The 20,773-nt window shown below is 39.5% G+C and overlaps 1 protein-coding gene across 1 annotated transcript in view; it reads right to left on the bottom strand.

Annotated features, from left to right (window-relative positions):
* SLIT3 (slit guidance ligand 3) overlaps positions 1-20,773 on the bottom strand; it is an 810,486-nt gene that overhangs the window by 197,178 nt on the left and 592,535 nt on the right. The window contains exons 13-14 of the mRNA XM_084636935.1: positions 3,121-3,264; positions 342-505 (exon numbers count right to left, since the gene is read on the bottom strand). Coding sequence (XP_084493061.1) covers positions 342-505; positions 3,121-3,264 — 308 coding nt within the window. The remainder of the gene's footprint in view (positions 1-341; positions 506-3,120; positions 3,265-20,773) is intronic.

Consider the following 20,773-nt stretch of genomic DNA (forward strand, 5'->3'; position numbering starts at 1 on the left):
CCAATGTACATCCAGGTTTCTGCCTTTCCCAAATACACCATTTGGCATATGAATTCATCTGTATCTCCACTGGTTTTCATAGACATTTTATAACCCAGCATTCTTTAAAAATTAAATGTCAAGGATTTTTTAAAAAAAGACAAGCTACAGATTGGGCTCTTTTTTAATCCATAAGGTAATTGGTTTTCTGGAGGACTAACTGAATTTCCCAAATTTAATTTTAAAAGATGCTCCACAGTATCCATTATAGCAAACACTGTCCTGCAGATCTGATTAGCAGGCTCTCTGGACCTGCTTATTTCTGAATTGAAAGTGCAGTACAGCCTGGATAAATGAATTACCTGAGCAGCGGAACTTCTTGCTCTTGATCTGGCTGATTCGTTTGTTGGCAAGGCGACGTGGACTGCTGCATCGAGCGCCGCTGGTTTCTATCGGATTATCCTGCAGGTAATCAGCCAGCCACTTCAAATGGCAGTCACACACAAATGGATTCTGAGCTAAATGTCTGCAAGAGGGATGGGATGTTTAATCAGAAATGACCTGTGACTCTGTACTCCATCATTGTTTTTCACAAACGCAAACCTGAAGAGTAAAGTAATTGAATAAGCTCCCAAAAACTCAGGCCTGGCGGAAGCCACATGGAGCTGCACATGAATGGGAAAATTCTGTGAGCTATCGTATTTCGTAGCTCATTAAGCCTGCTGCAAGTCCTTTCATGGAGAAAGCAAAAATTAATACAGCAAAGCCTGATTTAAAGGATTCAGATCTTCTGTCTACAAAGGCCAGTGTTTTCACTTGCGAGCCTGACATGATGTATTGTAATAGAAACACATCTTTTTAGAAACACCTGATTTGAGAGAACATTTTGTGCCCTGGTTTCAAAAGAAGGTTTATTGACAAGCTCAGCTTCCTAGGGATAAAAATCTGGATAAATAAAGGAGAACACCTTGGATCAGTGGGCAAAGCCACAAATGAGCCAGAGGCCTTCACTCAAGAGTGAAATTAATGTTTGCATATCCTGTTCAGGGCTAATAGAGTTTTTTTGCATTGATTTCGATCTGAAATTTTAACTTTTCAGAATAGACAGCTGATGCAAACTAGGGCCTGACTAATATAATTCAGCAAAAGCCTGTGTGAAATACACCAGTCTAGTTGGCAACGTATTTCACCAGACATTCAAATGCGGTGATAAAGTTCCTCTGGATTATCTACAAATATTTCAGGTAGAGGCCTCTTTTGCTCCACTTAGGCTCCCAGAGATTAAGACAACAATTATTTCCGCAGTTGTTTTGGTCCTCTTTGTTGGGCTCAGTGAGGTAATAAATACAGAAAGTTTGTCAGGACTCTCTCTGAGCCTGCTTCTGCTCCCATTGAAATCAATGACAAAACTCCTACTGACTTCAAAAGGGAGCCGGATGCAGACCTCAATCATGAAAGGTCCGTTTGTTGGAGAACTGGATATGGAAAGATGTTAACTTGTGTTACGGAGCAGAGGCAGAAGGACATATTCCCTGAGAGTTATGGTCCTACTAGTATCTAGGCATATTTTTCTCTCCAGCTCATATTCCATCCACACTACATTTATTTCGTTTCCTTGTCCCAGGTATGGTTAGAGGTTGTAGGTTAATATAATGAAAATAACATGCCACCTGGTTGTGGTGGCAGCACCAGAGAGAGCAGAGTCAAATGACTGTAAAGAGTGGGGAGAAAAAATGTTCCTTACAGAGGTTACCCAAAGAGGCTAAACACTATTCCTGCATTGAGCCTGTAAACTAAATCCATTCCAGTACTGGAAGGTCCAAATACCAAACTAAACAGTATGTGATGGCAGGGATGGGCTGTGCTCAGTGCTCTAAAAAAAGGTAGAAACTGGAAATCAGCTACAACACCAAACTACCCACAGAAAAGTGTCTCAATGGGAAGCAATGAGGAAAGCTTGATATACACTCTAAGTAATGGTCCCAAGCTCTGTCTAGAAAAAATATGGAACCCAAGAAGTAACTTTTATAGCTTAACATTTTAAAAATATTGTTTCACTTAGTTTGTTGAATTTCATGAACATCTAGCATTTGCAACAGAGTCCTATATACACACACAAACCAAAGCCAGTTATACATCACAGAAATATTTATTTTAATGTTTGCTTGGATTGGTGCACCAGGTGCTGGCCAAATATTTGTGGCAAATTATCTCCATGATCCCAGCCTCTTGAGCTTACTTGTTGCTAAAAACAACAATTGTACGTTTTCTTTTAGGTGAGCAAACATACACAAAATAAATGTACACAATGCAGTGCCTGTCTTGCAGTGTGTGCATGTGTGCGTACAGACACACGCAAAGTTTTGGTCCTTTTTTAAAATGCGTTTGCCAGTCAGACTCTGTGAGAGGAGTATTATTCTTTCTTTGGAAGTTCTCACAGCTTTATGATGAAAAATCTTACCCTGTAAAATATCAGGTTTGGTGTATCCTTATGTATCCAAGAAAAATAATGGGTTTCTGACCCCTCTCTTAGTCCTAATGCCTTAATATCGTCTCACACTAAGACGCAGAGAAAACATAATAGATCCATGGATTTTTTAAAAAATTAATATTTTACCTGGCCCAAATGAACAACAACTTACAGTGATACACATTTACCCCACATGCCTGGAATGTCAATTAAAATATAGCTTCAGCTCTTATGAACTATGCAGCAGGGCTCAACATCCAGTAGGGATAAATAACAAATACATAGGCTCACAGAAAAACATTATGCAAATATTTTAAAATATATGAAGTCTGCTGTGCATATAACCTACATAAAGTCAAATGCACATGCCCAGTATCCTCCCTATTTAAAACCACTGAATGTCCCTGAATGAAATAATTATATTCATTAATAAATTTATGATATTTATAAGACCCCTGGAAAAGAGGCAGAACCTTGTAGAATTTGGCAGTGCTGAATTATTCTATACTTTTCTTTCATGTTTTTCTTTTATTTCTGACAAAAATGGGAAGCTACTGGCCTTGGGTTTCTTCAATACTGTCTTAATGCCAGATGCAAAGGCAGTGCAAAGATAGGGAACATCTTTGGAGAAAAGGGAAGAGCTGTCAGTTGTAGCATGTCTGGGTACTCACAGAGTCTGGATTGATTGGAGAGGTGCAAAGAGCCCCTTGCTGATGGTCTGCAGTTTGTTGTCATAAAGAGATAGCAGGTTGAGATTATGCAGATCTTGAAACGTGTTTACCCTGAGGCAGTTGATCTTATTGGCATTGAGAAGCCTGAAAGCAGAGGAAAGGTTTATAATTCACTAATATTGTAATTACCAGATAAAGAGAGACTGAACTTTGGGGTTAACCTAAAAAAAATGAAACCACTCAAACCAAATCATTCCACATTAAAGGTCCTTGGTCTGCCTGTTACCTTAAAAGCAAAAACCCTACAGTCACCATTAGAGCTATCAATCTGAGGGACATATCAATCTGAGCCACACAGAGATGGCTATAATAGAGTTAGATAAGCAAAAAAAAAAAAAAAGTCCTGAAAATATAATTTTTTGCACATAATTTGTACAAGATAATTCCAGACAAACATTGCATAGGGGTCATAGAGACAGTTTTCTCCTTAATAATCCTTACATAATTTACACAAAGAGATGGTCAAACAGTTGCCTTCCCCCACGTAGTGGCTATTGTATGGAAGTCCACTGTAAGAGGCAGACAGGGCACCTCTTTTAACCCACAGTCAGCAGGTGTTTGAACCCTGCTCGAAGCTGCTGAAGTTCTGACCACCTCATTGCGGTAGTTGTGGCTAGTTAGTTCTATCAGAGAGTGACAGTGAGTCTCCTGAGGGACAGGAAACTAGAGCAGTAGGTTCTGGAACAAAAATCTAGGGAGAGCCAGGCTCCCTTGATAGTTATGCGTGATACAGGTTGAGTTACTAATAAAGTCAAAACCCAGGAATGGGGTGAGTTTGAACACTTCACTCAGGGCACGCTGACATGAGGGACACAGACTGGCAGTTCACCATACATAATTGCATACAAAGTATTATTTTAGGAGAATATTCCATTTAGCTTCCATAGATCCTGAGCTATTTACTGCTGGCTTGCGATGACATGCAAAGATAGACCCTTTACATTTAGTGTAGTCCATAGATATCACAAGCAACATGGTTTCTATGATGACAATAAAGAAATAAGAAACAACAAAGTCAATCACACTCCTTTATTACCTTGTACATCCCATCAATTTATGTTCTGTCTATGGGCTGTAAACTCCAAGGGACTATCTATATGTGTGTACTGTACAGTGCCAAGCATATAATCATTGCCAAACAAATACATTAGTAGCATAATAAATAAATGTAGTGTGAACCTTATTTAAGTCTCATTGCTTCTAGTTTCACAGTTTATCCACCAACATTAACTAATTGGAATGATCATGCTGGGGCCAGGCTGTAGCTTTAAGCTACTGGCCACATTAGTGCAGAAGGGTGAGAGAGGCCATGTAGCAGTGGGAGTTTCAGGAAGAATTCTGACCAGCTCAGCCAGGATTTTTCCAGAGGCTTTGGGGAAGACACATCACAATGGGAGTTTCACAACCCTTATGAGATGCAGGTTCACTCATCCCTTTAAGAAAATAGTACAAACAAGCATAGTGCCTGCCTTCTCCACTTCAGTTATGTCAGTCTCCTGTGCAGGTGTGCAAGGGGAATAGTATAGAAGAAGGCATCTCAGTGCCTCTCCCACCTTCACATCTGCACAGAGGACCCATAATAATTCAAATGTAGTCCATTCATCCAGAAAAACAATACAGAATGGATAGCACCAAGGAAAGCTTCCCCCTACCACCCAGTCATGGTCACATCAACTCTGACATGTATAATCTTCATCAGTAATAGGGGAGTGCAGTCTTCATTGCCCATTCAGGCTCAACTTTCAAGTACTACCAACCTGAGCCATACTCAAGACTGTGGCCTACACATGTAAGATCTCACACCAATCTAGACCTCTTCTTTTCTGTGTTCTACTGTAGTTTCTAAAGTGGCTTATGTTTCTTCAGGACCTCTGAAGTGTCTTGACCTAAAGCTTTTCCCTAAAGTTGTTTACCTAAAGAATTCGACAGCATTTTTATTTTTTGAAGGGATGCCTATCTTTGTTGAAATGATTCAGTAAATCTGTCATCAAACTTATATGAAACTGACCTCTCCATTTAACTTCAGTGATTCACCAAAGTTATCCACAAAATCCTTAACTATCTTTGAGCTTTCTGAAACTGATAATGGATTTTCAACAGGCAACAGCTTTCTAAAAAGGAAATCTTATTCTAGTTGGTAAGACTGAAACAGTAAGAGTGAAAGGCTGTTGCAATGGGATCTGAACCTGATCGCTGCTTCTGTGTGCTGCCTCAATAATAGTAATAGGGTTGTGTTTGCGGGGAGAAAGGTATCTTTGCTTCCTGAGCAAACTAGCATGAAATCTTAAATAACACTTGAGGGTGTCTTACACAGGAGTATTGTCTCCTGCATGAACTTGCACCTCTAGCCCTAAGGACACTAGGGCACATTCTGTCAGGTAGAAGCGCATGCCAGCTAGGGTAACATCTTGCTATCCTTTTCTCCAACAAAGCATGCCACACAGAGTTTTCTTAATGCTATTCTACCCTTCAACTACAAGAAGTCTTTCATACAAATTAAGGCCACCACTACTCTGTACTCCCCATTTTATTTGTGGGGTGCCCCAGATATTGCACTGAAGTGTTACAATAGTTGTGCTAGTAAATACTCAGTTGTAATACTTGGAAACAGAGGGTCCTTTTCTCAAGGATTTACAGTGTGCAGTTCTTTGACATAATAACGCGTCAGAATACAGTTTCCCTGCTTAACCAAGGGGGAAAAATCAATATTAATTCACCTGGATTTTCTTCATGATGCTGTGCAGCAGGCTACTGGTCTATGATGGGATAAGGTCCAATAGAGGGCAATGAGGGATAAATGTGGGCAGCTCTTGCTTGAACAAACAGCTTACAGCATTTTACAGAACTGAAATCTTGGTCTCAGATAGGGGGCTTACAACAGCACCCTGCCCCCTGGGCAGCTTAAAATGCTGCAACTGGTGATTATGTGGCATGTAATCTAAAATCTTACTGACCCTAGCTGTACTACAGAGTAATTTTCATATTAGGACACTTGAATAATTCCTCCAGTGTATTAGGCATGCTGAAGCTTTGCTTCAACAGCAGGCATGCAGATCATCAGTTAATGACTTGTTCTTATGATTTTCACTGTGTCCAAGACAAAATAATCACCATGACCTCTGAGTTCTCATGCATTACGTGTCTCCCTTTCTCAAACTGATACAGGTCAACACATTATAGAAGGCAGCATAAAAAGGGGATAGGTTTTGCGCTGTTCCCCAAACAGGCACTTATGAGCCCTTCAGCTATCACCTCTCTTCCTATCTACTATCCCCACTTACTATTTCCCTATTTTAATGTAACATTCACTAACCGCTGTGTTTCAAGAGGACTGTTCCATGATCATATTACAAACACGCTGTTGTACTGACCACAGTGCCCCAAACCATCCTCCAGCTGTCACTTGCTCAGAGCTGGATGATTTGTTTTGGACCCATACACTTGTACTGATGCACCAATGTTGGTCAAAGTGAAGTGCACCATCTGCAAACTGAAAAATGATGCAAGGTCAGCGCTGATGGCATTCCCTTGGCGCTGCTAAAATGCACTATTGGCCTTGTAGGGGAATCACTTCTGGCAGTCTTTTGCCTAGTGTGGAAAACTGGAACTGCTAACCGCCTGGAAGGACAGTATTGTGATCTCATGTTATAAGGGTAAAGGACTGTGCAGCGAATGTAAGAGCTACAGGACGATCACCTTGTTGTTCATGCTAGGGAAGATGTTTGCGCATGTTCTGCTTGCGTGCTTGGAGCCCCGGCTGCATCAGAAGCATCGCTCCCAACAGTCAGGGTTTACGAGAAACAGGTCCACATTAGATGCCATTTTGGCCCTCCGCTTGCTGTCAGAGATACATCGTGAGTTCAAGCAGCCCCTGCAGGTGGCGTATATCGATCTTAAGGCTCTGTTCGATTCAGCTGACTGAGTCATGCTCTGGAAGGCCTTAAAGGGCATAAGTGTCCCAACCACTTGGTGATCTCTCTCACTCTCAGACCTTGATTATGTGGATGATGTTGTTCTTCTAGTACAGAGCCCCGACAGGTTTTGCAACGCACTCCAGCAAATGAAGGAGTCAGCTAAGGTTGGTCTCCATGTTTCGTGGTCAAAGACAAAGCTGCAAAATCTAGGGATCAGGTCCACCCATGACCCCAATCTCTTTGACTAATGAAACTGTCAAAGTAGTCTCCAGCTTTTGCTATTTGGGTTCTATACTCACCAGTTCCTCACATGGGGGTTGTTTGCTGGATTGACATTGCAGCATCTGTCATGGGTGGTTTAAAATGAATATGGAATCAACATCATCTTGGCACAACCACGAAGTTCAGGATCTATTTCAGCTGTAGCCTCTCCGTACTGCTGTATGGTTGCGAAACAGGGACACTATGGCACTCAGACTGGGCAAAGCTGGAGGCTTTCCACACAAAATGCCAAAATTGTACATTGGGCATAAAGTAGAACAACTTCATTTGTAATGCAGATGTTTACGGTTGCTCTGATCTACAGATTACTGGGGCCACTCTCCACAGACAGCATTTTACGCTTTTTGGACATGTCGCAAGAATGCCACAAGACATTCCAGCAAATGCTGGTCTCCAGGTGGCTTGTAACATCCGGGATAAAATTCCACCAACCGAGGATGGAGGGAACCCAGAAGGAACCCAGTCTGTTCCGATGTTGGACTCTTGGACTGTCAAGCCCTTGCTACCACATAGGAAAGGACCAAATGGTGAACAATTGCTATGGCCAACCATTTAGCTAAGAGTTGAAGAAGAAAAAGCAGTATTGATGCCATATGAGATTACAGTGACACATGCAAATACCTTTCCTTTGGGCATGGAGGATAGATTTGACTTCACACCCAAATTGGGAGTTTTCTCCATTGTGTCTCCTTTTCTGATGTTCCTCCAGCTCTCTCTGGGTCTCTCCAACAACCCGCTAATATTTCCAGTAGCTGTTGCCAGTGATTTATGGTGCTGCTTTTGATATTCTTTTAACTACTATACAGAAATGTAACCCTGCATTATAATGCAATCTCTCTCTCATTTCTAGCCCCATTCTGGTTGCAGTCTACCTGATCACATCAACAGATCTCTGACTTCAGCTCTGGATTTGAGTATCTGAAGAGAGATTTTTTATTTGAAGCCAAAACGTTACTTAATCTTCATGCAGGGCCTGTGCAGGGCTGTGCACCACAGTTCGAATCAGAATCAGCTTCCAGAGTTCCTGCACTATGCAACCGAAGTAGCATTTTCTGATATTCTGCACTGCTAGCTCTGTTTCTACTGACTGAAATTCTCTCACATTAATGTGCGCAGATATAAACCAGGCCCTTCAGCTCACACTGTGTACTATGTCAACAACAGCAGACGAGGCAACGAACACGAGACACAGCAACTGGGAACACACTACCTTAGAGTAAGGTCTCCAACTTTGTGGAATAAAATAAACCACTTTCTGTGAACCACATCCTGACAGAGGAGTGATTGTTCAATAGAGTGTCCCCAACCCACCAATCCAGGAAAGAATTGAACAGAGAGGGGGATACAGCAGAACTTTACTAATCTACACCCAAGATTGAGAGATTCATTGAGTGGCTGAATTTTGCCAGTCAGTAACACAAGTAGAACTTTAGGAAAATGCAATACAAAATGTGTTTTGATATTTCTTGCCAGTGGTCATTTGGCTGCAATTCTTTATGAGAATTATTTATGGCATAGTTAGTAAAAGTAGCAGAGTGAACAATGATGAAATCTTAGTAATGAGTCCTCCTCACAGCATCTGCAATTAAATCTACACTCACAGATGGGGAAGCCCTACCTTTATTTTGTGAGGTGTGCACCTTAGCAAGACTGTTCAGCACGGATGCAATTCACCCCTTTATAGAGGGTCAGCACAGGGCCTATGCATCACTTTACCTTTGTAACACCTCAAAACAGGAGTGCTAAAAGGGATATCAATGCTATACAGCTCATCCTCTGCATAGGAGTGAAGATTGCACACACCAAGAATATTACAACATTGTGGTTGGAAAGTCTAGCCTTCAAAACTTAGGAAGTGCCAGAATCGAGGTTGCCTGTAGAACCCCTTCTGTGTATGCATTATGATACACCCTTTAATTACATGATCACTTCTTATTTTTTCTGAGATGGCTGAACCATTTTTGCTGAAGTTTATAATTATATATACATCATAATTCAGCCTGAGGTAGACACCCAGCATAGCAAACTGCAGCCCAAGCAACTTAAGTCATAGAATCATAGAATATCAGGGTTGGAAGGGACCCCTGAAGGTCATCTAGTCCAACCCCCTGCTCGAAGCAGGACCAATTCCCAGTTAAATCATCCCAGCCTGACCTTAAAAACCTCTAAGGAAGGAGATTCTACCACCTCCCTAGGTAATGCATTCCAGTGTTTCACCACCCTCTTAGTGAAAAAGTTTTTCCTAATATCCAATCTAAACCTCCCCAAAGTCTGGCAAAGTCGTGAGGAACTGAAAATGGGATTTTGTAACGGGAAGTGCCAGGAAACCTAAACTATAGCTCATGCCTAGGGCGGCTAAACAAGAAGCATGACAACAGGAATTTAAAGAGTGGTGCTCCTTCCACGCTACATATCCCTCACCTGAGGTCTAAAAACTATACACAACAATATTTATAATGTCATATTTATTTAAAAGGGAAAAAAGATATCCTTAATAGATGACTATTGTCTCATAGGGAACAGGCAACAAGTTCAAGAGCAGAGAAAGAGACTTACTGATCATATAGGTACTGTACATACAGAAATATCTCTAAACAAAATGGTTTTCAGAATTGTCCCAGAGGCATTTTAAAAGTAACTGTGTGTTAACTATAAAGTCAGCACTTAATTAAATAATAGCAAACAATAAGGAAGGGAGGAGTAAGAAAAACTCAAACACCCATTCTGAGAAAATCATGAACATTCCCAATATTAGAAACTAGAGTTTACAAAGTTTGACTCTTTCCTGGTAAATATTTGCCACTATTTGCAGTAATACAACCAGAAACAACACTGTGAGAGATACCACTGCTATGAGAGGTACGACAGAAATACAAACCTAGAGAGACTGAGTCTATATATACATCCAAGATATATAGGCATACTTCCTACTTTATGGATCACAGAAAGTAATTTAAAAAGGGACTTGGTTATGTGAACTAGAGTGAGAACTCACATAACCATTTAGAACCGGGAGCTCAGTTAATACACAACATACTTCTGTGACCAGCAGTTGCTGTTCTGTAGAGGATATATAGTACCTAAGAAATATACCTCTAGTACCTGAAGCTACACAGCACAGACACAGAAAAAACTTAGAGGTAGAGAAGGTTGGAAATTTTTTGTCAAAACATTTCTGACAGAAAATGCCAATTTTTAAAATTCAAAACATTTAAAAAATGTGTAAATTTTGATGAAAATTCCCATCCCAAAATTTTTTTTAGGATAATTTTCATTTAGGAAAATACTGGATTTTTTTCAGATTTCTGCATTTAGTTTAGATTTTTTTCATTTTTTTATTGTTTTAATTATTGTAATTATTATTATTATTACTGCATTACTGTTGTAATAACCCAGTTGGACACTGATGGCAAACAGAAGGTAATTTGATCTAGTAAAGAAGATAAGTTGGTTGAATCAGTACTAGATCAGCAGCTGATCTTAATTTTAAAAATAAGAAGATAAATTACAAATATTTCAGTGATTATATTATGCCATATTTAATAACATACATGAACCAAATGTGCATTGGCTAGGCAACAGTTCTGCAGAAAAGGACCTAGGGGTTACAGTGAACGAGAAGCTGGATATGAGTCAACAGTGTGCCCTTGTTGCCAAGAAGGCCAATGGCATTTTGGGATGTATAAGTAGGGGCATTGCCAGCAGATCGAGGGATGTGATCGTTCCCCTCTACTCCACATTGGTGAGGCCTCATCTGGAGTACTGTGTCCAGTTTTGCGCCCCACACTACAAGAAGGATGTGGAAAAATTGGAAAATGTCCAGCGGAGGGCAACAAAAATGATTAGGGGACTGGAACACATGACTTATGAAGAGAGGCTGAGGGAACTGGGATTGTTTAGTCTGCGGAAGAGAAGAATGAGGGGGGATTTGATAGCTGCTTTCAACTACCTGAAAGGGGGTTCCAAAGAGGATGGATCTAGACTGTTCTCAGTGGTAGCAGATGACAGAACAAGGAGTAATGGTCTTAAGTTGCAGTGAGGGAGGTTTAGGTTGGATATTAGGAAAAACTTTTTCACTAGGAGGGTGGTGAAACACTGGAATGCGTTACCTAGGGAGGTGGTGGAATCTCCTTCTTTAGAGGTTTTTAAGGTCAGGCTTGACAAAGCCCTGGCTGGGATGATTTAGTTGGGGATTGGTCCTGCTTTGAGCAGGGGGTTGGACTAGATGACCTCCTGAGGTGCCTTTCAACCCTGATATTCTATGATTCTATGAACCATGAAGAAGGCAGGTATGGAATAGACTACTCTTCAGGAAAGTTTCTTCCTATCCCCTTTTAGTTAGAAGTTGACTTATGGCCTGAAGGATGCAAGTTTAAATCCCTTCCAAAGCTCTTGATTATGCTTTACTCCTACTATAGCAACTTTGGATATTGTTTTACTCCATGAAAATGTCCTGTTTTATCTTGTTAAGATCCTGGCTTAAATCATTACTTCAAATGATTAATTATTGGACTCAAACATGTGCATTAGGTAAACCCACAAAATAAATACTGATTTCAATTCCTCTAACATATTATAGGTGAGAAAGCCAGCTATAACTCAACAAGCAGAAAAACTGATTCTGTTTAGACACTGCACCTTTTAAAAACTGTGCTCAAAAAATGACAAGAGTTTCATTCTGTTTAGAGTGTTTTTGAAAGAGGGAACAGATAGCAGTGTATTTTGCAACCGTATTTAAACACGGCCTTACCAATATTTCTCTTACAACAAATTATGGTGAAAGTAATTTCCATTAATTTTTTTCATTGTGTTATCAGCCTAATCGGATGTGATTTATACACAGGTTCCACATGTGGTACAGCATTCAAAGAGAAGTTAAAAATTCCAGAAGAAATAAAACCACATGCTACTTAGAGGGATGATGGATTATTAACTCAGCTCTCTCTTTTCATCCATTTGGACAAGTTAAAAAAGTGTGTGGAAAAGATCGCTCAGAAGTTTAAGATCCCATGTCTCCATAGTGTAAGGGAAAGAGGCTAATGACCTATGGTTTGCACTCTGTTGAAAGCCCTGAGTAGAACACAACTCTATTAAAATACTATGACTGTGTTACTAAAAGCGAATTTGTCCAGGCACGCTGTAATAATAATGTGTTTCAGCTAAGTCATTTGAAAGAAAGCGTACTGAGTTGGCACAGTAATGGTATCAGATGCTCACAAGTTCCAGCTACATAATTAAGATGGTCTTCCAACTGAATTATATACACAAGCACAGTGTCAAGTAATTAATATTTAAATAATATTTTGAACTTCCAAAACAAAATGATTGAAAATAATTGGTTTTTAAGAGTAAAGAGGGATGCTGATGAGGCTTTCACCCCAGTGGCATTTTTATTTTCTGCTCAGTGAAGACAAGTAATCAAACTATCAGCAAATAACTACATAACTCAAAGTCTGAAACAGCAGCCTAGCCTTAATGCACTCGGAAGACTGCGGGTTGCTCTCTGTTGCTAGTGGATGGATCAGAAATCATTCTAAGTACATTAATAAGCTGAGGGAAAATGAAGGGGAGAAAAGCTGCACGGAGCCACTGTGAAGCTATTTCTTCTTCCTTTTAGTTAGCTTTGTATTATGATAACGATGACAATAGAGCTAGAATTAAAACAGCCAATATTCTGTCACTTGACCAATGGGGCCCACTTGCCAGACTCCTTTGGGGAAAATGAGAACAGGATGGGAAAGAGCAGGCTTAAAAGACATTGGAGACTTGTAAGGAGATAGGTGACTGAAGTTATTTGCATGGATAACAGTAGAATTCAAATCGAATACACGTAACTCTTATTAAATACCTACATCAAAAGGCTTCACCTACATTCAAAGTCCCTGTGTGGGAGGTATGAAGGTATATCTACACTGCAAACCTGTGTCAGCTGACTCAGGTTCACAGAGCTTGGACTGTTGGGCTATTTAACTGCCGTGTAGATGTTCTGATGCAACCTGCAGTCTGATTTCGGGGACCCTCCCACCTCACAAGGTCCTACAGCCTAGGTTCCAGCCCAAACCCAGACATCTACATTGCAATTAAGCAGCCTGCAGCCGAAGTTAGCTGGCAAGGGTCAGCCATAGGTTTTTAACTACAGTGTAGTCATACCCTAAGAAGGGAGGCTGCATCAAGCAAGACACTGGGAATCAGGACTTGGGTTCTATTGACTCGCTTTATCATAGAGCAAACCACAACTATTTCTATTCACCTATATCTCAAGGGTGATGTTAGGCTTAATTAATGTTTGTAAAGGTGTTGGATCCTCAACTAGCTGGTTACATCAGCATTAAAAGCCAGAAGTTAGCGTAGAGTGGTACCTAAGATTCCATACAGATAGCTGTGGCCACAAGGGTGTCTATATACAGTATTTTGACACCATTACAATTTCTATCTAGGTGGAGCTTCCCAAATGCTGCTATGATTGATTTGAAATATGGCCACCAGCTGTTGGTATAAAAACTGTATCTTTTTTTCCTGAAAGTATTCTCCTCTTGAAAGGTATTCTAAATATTGATGTCCTGAGCTAAAAAGGTGTCTCCCTCTGAGAAAGATGGAATACATCTAATGCCATCTGTTTATCAGGCATCAAAGTATTAAAATATCAGTGTATTTCACTAAAGAGACTATTATTACAGATTAGTTGAGAAAGCATTGAGAAATTAAATGTCATTATTTCCAACAAAAACTAAGCACTGAAAGACCTACAATCTTTCCAGACTTAAGCCAGTATAATCCTCTGTAAAATGTGATAAAATGGTATGTAGTAAAATGGTGTGGAAAAGGCTAAGATTTGAAAAGAAATCCCCCCCCCAAATGTATCTTAATATGCATCACTATGATCCAGTTAGAAGAAAAAAAAGTGCTTGTCATTACCAGTAGCTGGCATAACTAGAGACACCAATAAAAGATATTACAAAACTGGGATAAGCATGCTATGGAAGATTAAGAAGGCTTCTAGCAGTCTGATATGAAGAGCACAAAGCTTGCTACCCGTCATCTGCCTCAATATATTTAGAAAACCACTGATATATATCTTTTTCCGTATTATGACTGGCCACCAACATTTCTGCCAGGATTCAGCTGACAATGCCAAGAGCTAATTCATTATCAGTTTTTCTCAACAGTTTAGAAAAGGAGGTGAAGACAAAGAATTTGTCCAGTGGAAATTAAAAAGGGAAACTCCAAAAGGTACAATTTAATTATTCATGTTGCAATTTAATCATGGTGCAGTCTAACATTTTGCCTTTGTCAGATTTTAAACGCTTCAATTTCACTTCTCCTCCAAAAGATGGCAGCTCAAGCTGAACAATGACTAACACTATACTGGGGTATTTGTGACTGTGAAGAAAGAGGGCAGTTGAATTACCAACACCTCTTGTCACAGCGCCTGGGCTTCTTGATAGGTTCTCCCATTTAGATACTGACCCTGTTCAGCTTATGAAAGCCAATGAGATCATAGCTGATGTATAGCCACATAACAGATCAGCTAAGTTTGTAATATTATCACAAGAGTAAACACAGAAAGATTGAAAGGAAAAAAAAAAACCCCACACTGCAAGTGGCCTGAAAATAATTTTAAAGCTTGACAGATCTATACAGAGACCCTTCTTCTCTACTCGGGACTAGACTCTGATCTGATTGTCGTCCTGTTCTTCCCAGGATTGCATTAAATAACAAGACAAAAGTGTCCCACGTGATTCTGCTAAGAATTGAAGATGGTCACTTGTTCCATAAGTAAAATGCTGTGATTGGTGCCATGGTAAGCAATCCTTTGCTTAGAAGTGACAGGGTACACTCTAAAGCGAAATGTTCCACTGTTTGTAAGGTGCCCAGTAAGGCCCAAACTCACAAGGTGCTCAACGCCCTCAACTGCCAGTAAGGAACTGGATTCTGAGAGATGCTCAACGCCTTCTAGGACCACAGTTTCTCCAGGGTATAGGTTCCTCACAGAATTTAGTAAATGAAAGTCTGTTGACTTACAGGGCTTTCCAGAAGACAATTTAAATATGATATATAACAATCCAAATAAAGCACAAGAAAATCTGAAAAATTCTAGACCTATACAAACATTTTCTCAAAGACCATATTGCGTTCACCGAATCTGCTGTTTCTAATGTAACCATTTAACTTGAGATACAGAGCATCTTAATGGTACTTCACTATCCCCTGCAGTGCTTCCAAGCTGGTTTAATTTGTAGTGAGAACACAAGTGCATGGTCTGCATAGCTTTTTCAAAAGGAAACAAAAACATCCCCACTTTTTAGAGAGATTGCAATAAAGGCAGTGTGGAATACACATATTTCTATTTGGTTTGGATTCATAACCATTGAATTTTGCTTTGTTCTGGGTTTAACCCAAACCTCTCAATTCAAATCAAATCAAAATAAAGTAGAAATCATAAATAATTCTTTTAAAAATGTAAAATAATGACCCAGATTCACTCAGAAGTACAAGTGGGTTAAATCAAACCGTTTGGATGCATTCGCTCAGTCAGAAGTGTAATGAGTTGACAAACACCGAAAGGTGTTTACTGAGCATTTATTTATCATCAATACCATGGGATTACAGAATGTTTGGAAGACTGGACTGCAACTGCATCTGGTTGTGAAAATAAATTGATGCTTAGAAAGTGGAAAAGCTCTAGGGTCCAAGTTTTAAAAGACTGGGATGGCAGCTTGGCAGAAATTGGTTCATCCAGGCACCTTATTTATAAGACTAAATGTCTAAACTGAAGAATTTCATGGGATAGGAAGAATTTATCTGTTATCGGAAGGGAAACAGGTGTGCTGATGACAGGTACACATGAGGTGACTAGGGAGTGTTGGGGGGCAAGCAATGGTGTGCAATGAAGGATTTTGTTATGGAAAATTGTCTGTTTGTTCACAGGTTTTGTTATTTTTATATATGATTTTGTAGCACTGGTTAAAACTAATAAAGATATGTTACTTCAAAGATTATATTGGAGGTGCTGGACACAGGGGTGCAGAGCTTATTGCTTTCAAGTTTGCAGAGAGATTGTGAAAACTTTTCTGCCTTACATCACCCTGAGTGGGTTAGCACCTCTCTGCATTCTCTTTGAGTTTCAGATTCTACCTAACTCAAATCCAATGGCTAAACATCGAGAATCTGGTGGAAACTCGGTGCGATAATTGAATTCCATGTGGCATCCGCCTAGAATTATAAATCAACTCACAGGCTAAAACTGGCACATAACTTCACCCAACCCTCTCTGGAGCTTCTCTAAGTGGTCTGAACGACTTGGTGGTACAAAACTGGGCTGGAGATGTTGTGATAACAACATCCCTTGTGGAAGTACTGGAAATCTCATTACCAGCCAAAACCCACAACACAGAAGCAGAGGAAAATGAAAAGCAATGAGCGTTAACTAAACAAAAGTTTGACTGGCTTTTAGAGGGAAAAGGCTTGGGAAGAGTGTTCATTTGCACCAGTTTTCAAATGTCAGTGCAATTTCTCACTCTGTATAATTGTATTTTGAATAGACAAGGAAAGTTACTAGTTAACACCACACTTCACTAAAATTAGTGACTTGGATCTAAGGTTTTGGCTTGAGCCCATCTCTAATTCTGGAACACCTTTAAAATGCATTCTATCTGTTTATACTTCAGTGTACACACATTAGTATGTTTATAGCTCACTCCCCACTTCAATGCACACATTTAACTCTGATGCTAACTGAAATCACAGACATCTATAACATGAGAAGAGAACCCTAAGCTTCTTGTGGATTGTTATGGAGGTGAAGCTACAACAAACCCATCATTTTCCAGGTACAAGCTCTTCAGCACACTGGCGTATAGAAAGAGTAAGTACAGGGCTAGATACAAAAGAACAGAAACGACTCTGGGAAACTTTTCTTCTGCATAATTGTCCAATTGACCTTAGCAAGCTCAACCTCTCAAGATTTAAGATCAACACGTCACAGCACCAGTATGACCAGTGACAGTGTAAGGCAAATTTCCTTAAGGAACAAGGTTTATTGAAAACTGATACATGTTAGACACTTGATAAACCAGATTACATTCCCTACTTAGGTACCTAATCTCTTTAAACAGAAAATGTTATGATATCCTTTTGGCTCCAGGGACGAAGATACCTCAAAGCATGTGGTGTTTGACAGCAATAAAAATGGTCTGAAATGATTGTTTTAATATGGCTGCAAAAAGAGCACTGTTCAGATATGAAAAGGATGGTTAGACTCTGTGTGAATTATCCACAATTCATTGGCATGAGCCATTTGAATCGTAGCTCTGTTTCGCTGCAGGATGGTGTTGCAGATTTAGCCATGAGGGGGTAAGCAGAGTAGTCATCAAGCTTATTTGTCAAACTGCTGCAGAGAAAGAACCAGCCGTGTGGTGTTAAGTTTTACCTACTGCACTGTGATTGGCATGTTATTTGGGAAACTCAGGAATTCTTGAAAGGTCTTGTCCATGTCCCAAGAAAATTGAAAGACAGATGACTAAGTTGCTTTTATTCCAGCCTCCAGACAGACCAAGATTAGTTTAAAGCCTCCTGGAAAGGTAGTAAAACTGACTGTGGCTAATGTTTACATGAAAACATCCATCTCCAACTGAAGCACTTTTCATTTCTGTAATATTCATATACATGTCAGACAAGCAATGCTAATAAAGCAAATGCTGTTCTACAGCTGTGTTCTCCTTCTATATCTTGTTGCCACACATTGGAAAGGAAGGTTACAGGTCACTAATAAATTCACACTCCAGTTCTCCGTCCTGGAAAATAGTACACCTCACTACAGGAAACTAAAACCCTGAGAGGCACTTGATACAGCCCAATAAGCTGAGTAGAAAGAACATGATCATCACTTCCATGAACAACCATCCAGAATCTTTACCATTTGGGCTACCAGAAGCTCAGAACATGACTAGTTTGAGCTTGATACAGTCCAAGAAGAGAGGTCCCACTTGCTCATTAGGATGCTAGAATCCGTGTTGCAACTGGATTCCATGGATATTGCTGGTTACACTTGTGTATAATAAGATGATCTGGGAAAGCAGCATTTTAATTGAAATCCAATTATAGGGTTATTTATTATTATACGTTAGGTCAGCCAATTAGTAAGTTAATCATGGCACAGACTTAAGAAATTACATTTATCCCCAAATTTTAAATTAATCTAGGAGGGTAATAAAGTTAAATTTAAAAAGAAAAGATAGATACCGTCTAACTATGCCTTACTGCCTATAGTATATATGCCTCGCCCACCTCTGTGTTGTCTAAATGAAATTACAGAATTCTAACCACCATTCCAAGTGGTCTAAAAGTAAACTAAAATTATCATCTTTCCCACATTCAAGGGACTAATAGGATTGTTGAAGATATTATGGGTCAGATTCTACCATCCATACTCAAGCTGAGCAGCACCTTGCTGTGAAAGTAGGCCACTGACTTTAGTAGAACTACTTGCAGAATTAAGATACTATTCTACCTAATTAAGAGAGGCAGCATGTGGCCCTACTTTATTATTCTATATACAAAACACAAGGTTAGAAAAGTTTTTGTGGGGCTTAAAAGAATAGTGTAATTGAGAGCAAACAACTGAGTAGCATCTGCTGTGCAATTTAAGAGATTTTCCTCCTAAACCAAAACCTGAAAGCTTTGAGAAGGACCCATGCTCACCCTCCCTTGCTAATAGCATGCACTGCTTTACAATGTACCGATACATTTTTAAAAATGGTCCCGTTCAAGCTTAGAAAATTACATTGGCTACCAATGTATTCTAATCAGAGCATTTTTATCAGTGTGTCTCCAGACTAATAAGAAGAAATTCAATCTAGAGCTCACTGAATGCTAAATTAGATCTAATCAGAGGGCAGTTTTCCAACTGTTCAACAGCAGGTCTAAAACCAATCCATGCCATTTATGTTTTAGGCATCCATTAAAATACAACAAGCAAATCTGTAATAGCTTCTTCAAAGCCACGGTCAGAAAAATGTTCAGACATTTGTTTGCATTTAAGCATGATCATTCAACTTTATCTTTGCCAACAGCTACTTTACAATCCAAATACCTTCAAAAAGTCATTTAAAAGCCCCCAAAGTAACATTATCCATGAATGCCCTAACTCGGACAATCTTTTAAAATTTATCCACTTAGATCTTCTCATCTTGATGCGGCTCAAATGGTTTAACAGCAGTATCTTTGAACTATTTCCCATTACATGGATTTTGCCACTTTAACAAAAAAGTGTCACTTTAGCTAATCTCAGTAGTAGTGTTACAATATTTGGTTTTAAAGAAGTAACATAAAATACTGTGTTACATACACAGAAGGACTATTATATAAACATAAGTGCAGTAAATAAACCTATCTTTATGTTTCATTCAAAGGTTCTACAGCCACATTTTTACAGGACACTTAGCCATATGTTAAGTGACTTTTTTTTTTTACTGAGAAGGAACCCATCTGTAACTTGTCCAGCTTTGAATCCAATGACATAGTGTCCTTTTAAACTCACAGCTGTAAAAGGCACCGTGTGAACCGATTTTGACCAAGCTGAATTCTTCATATACTTTGCTCCAACATAACAAAACAAAACAAAAAAACCACCCATAACTAGATGGATTATTTGAATTAAAGGCTCTTTTTCCTTGAAGTTCCTTCACTGCACTGTATGCTGCTGTTAGAGAACTACAATAACTAATGTGCCTCTTGTATCAATTGGTACTGCACCCAAGTTTCAGAGTACTTCAGGATCTACTGCTCTCATGCATAACGAAACAAAAAAGCCTGCATATTTATTCCATACCTAGTGCACATGCTGGAACCAAAAGTAATTTAAGATACAGAGGGGCTTGCTGTGAATGGTGCAGGCTGACAGGAAAGGAGTGTGCAAAGGGCAACAGGAGGTAACTGCATGCCTGAAGGAGAGGAACAGTTTGCAGAATTCTCTCCTGAAGACTTATAATAAATCCACCTTGTGTGCCCTCTCTCATCTTGTCTCTTTCCAGAGAAAAGTGATCCAGATTTGCAACTGAAAAACCTATTGACTAAATTACACCTGAAGTGAGAAGAGAGTGTGAATTATCACTTATAGCAAAATTACAAATATTTTAACTCATTTTAGCTTTTTTTCTGTACCAAAAAGTTTATAATCCAAATCTCTCTCTGTCTTTGTACAGCCTCTAGTAATGGAGTGATGACACAGCTTGCGGCCTCTGAGTAATACAGTATTATAAATAATAATAGTTATTATTTGGATTTCCAACTCACTGTATGTTGAGACAGACTCAGAGACTTATAAATAAGATGTTTTTGACTAATTTTGTTGTATTCCACCTAGAAATATTGTTGTATTCCACCTTGATTTCCCTATT

Source organism: Lepidochelys olivacea (assembly GCF_965140295.1).
Source record: "Lepidochelys olivacea isolate rLepOli2 genome assembly, chromosome: 8".
In the NCBI taxonomy this organism is placed as follows: domain Eukaryota; kingdom Metazoa; phylum Chordata; order Testudines; family Cheloniidae; genus Lepidochelys; species Lepidochelys olivacea.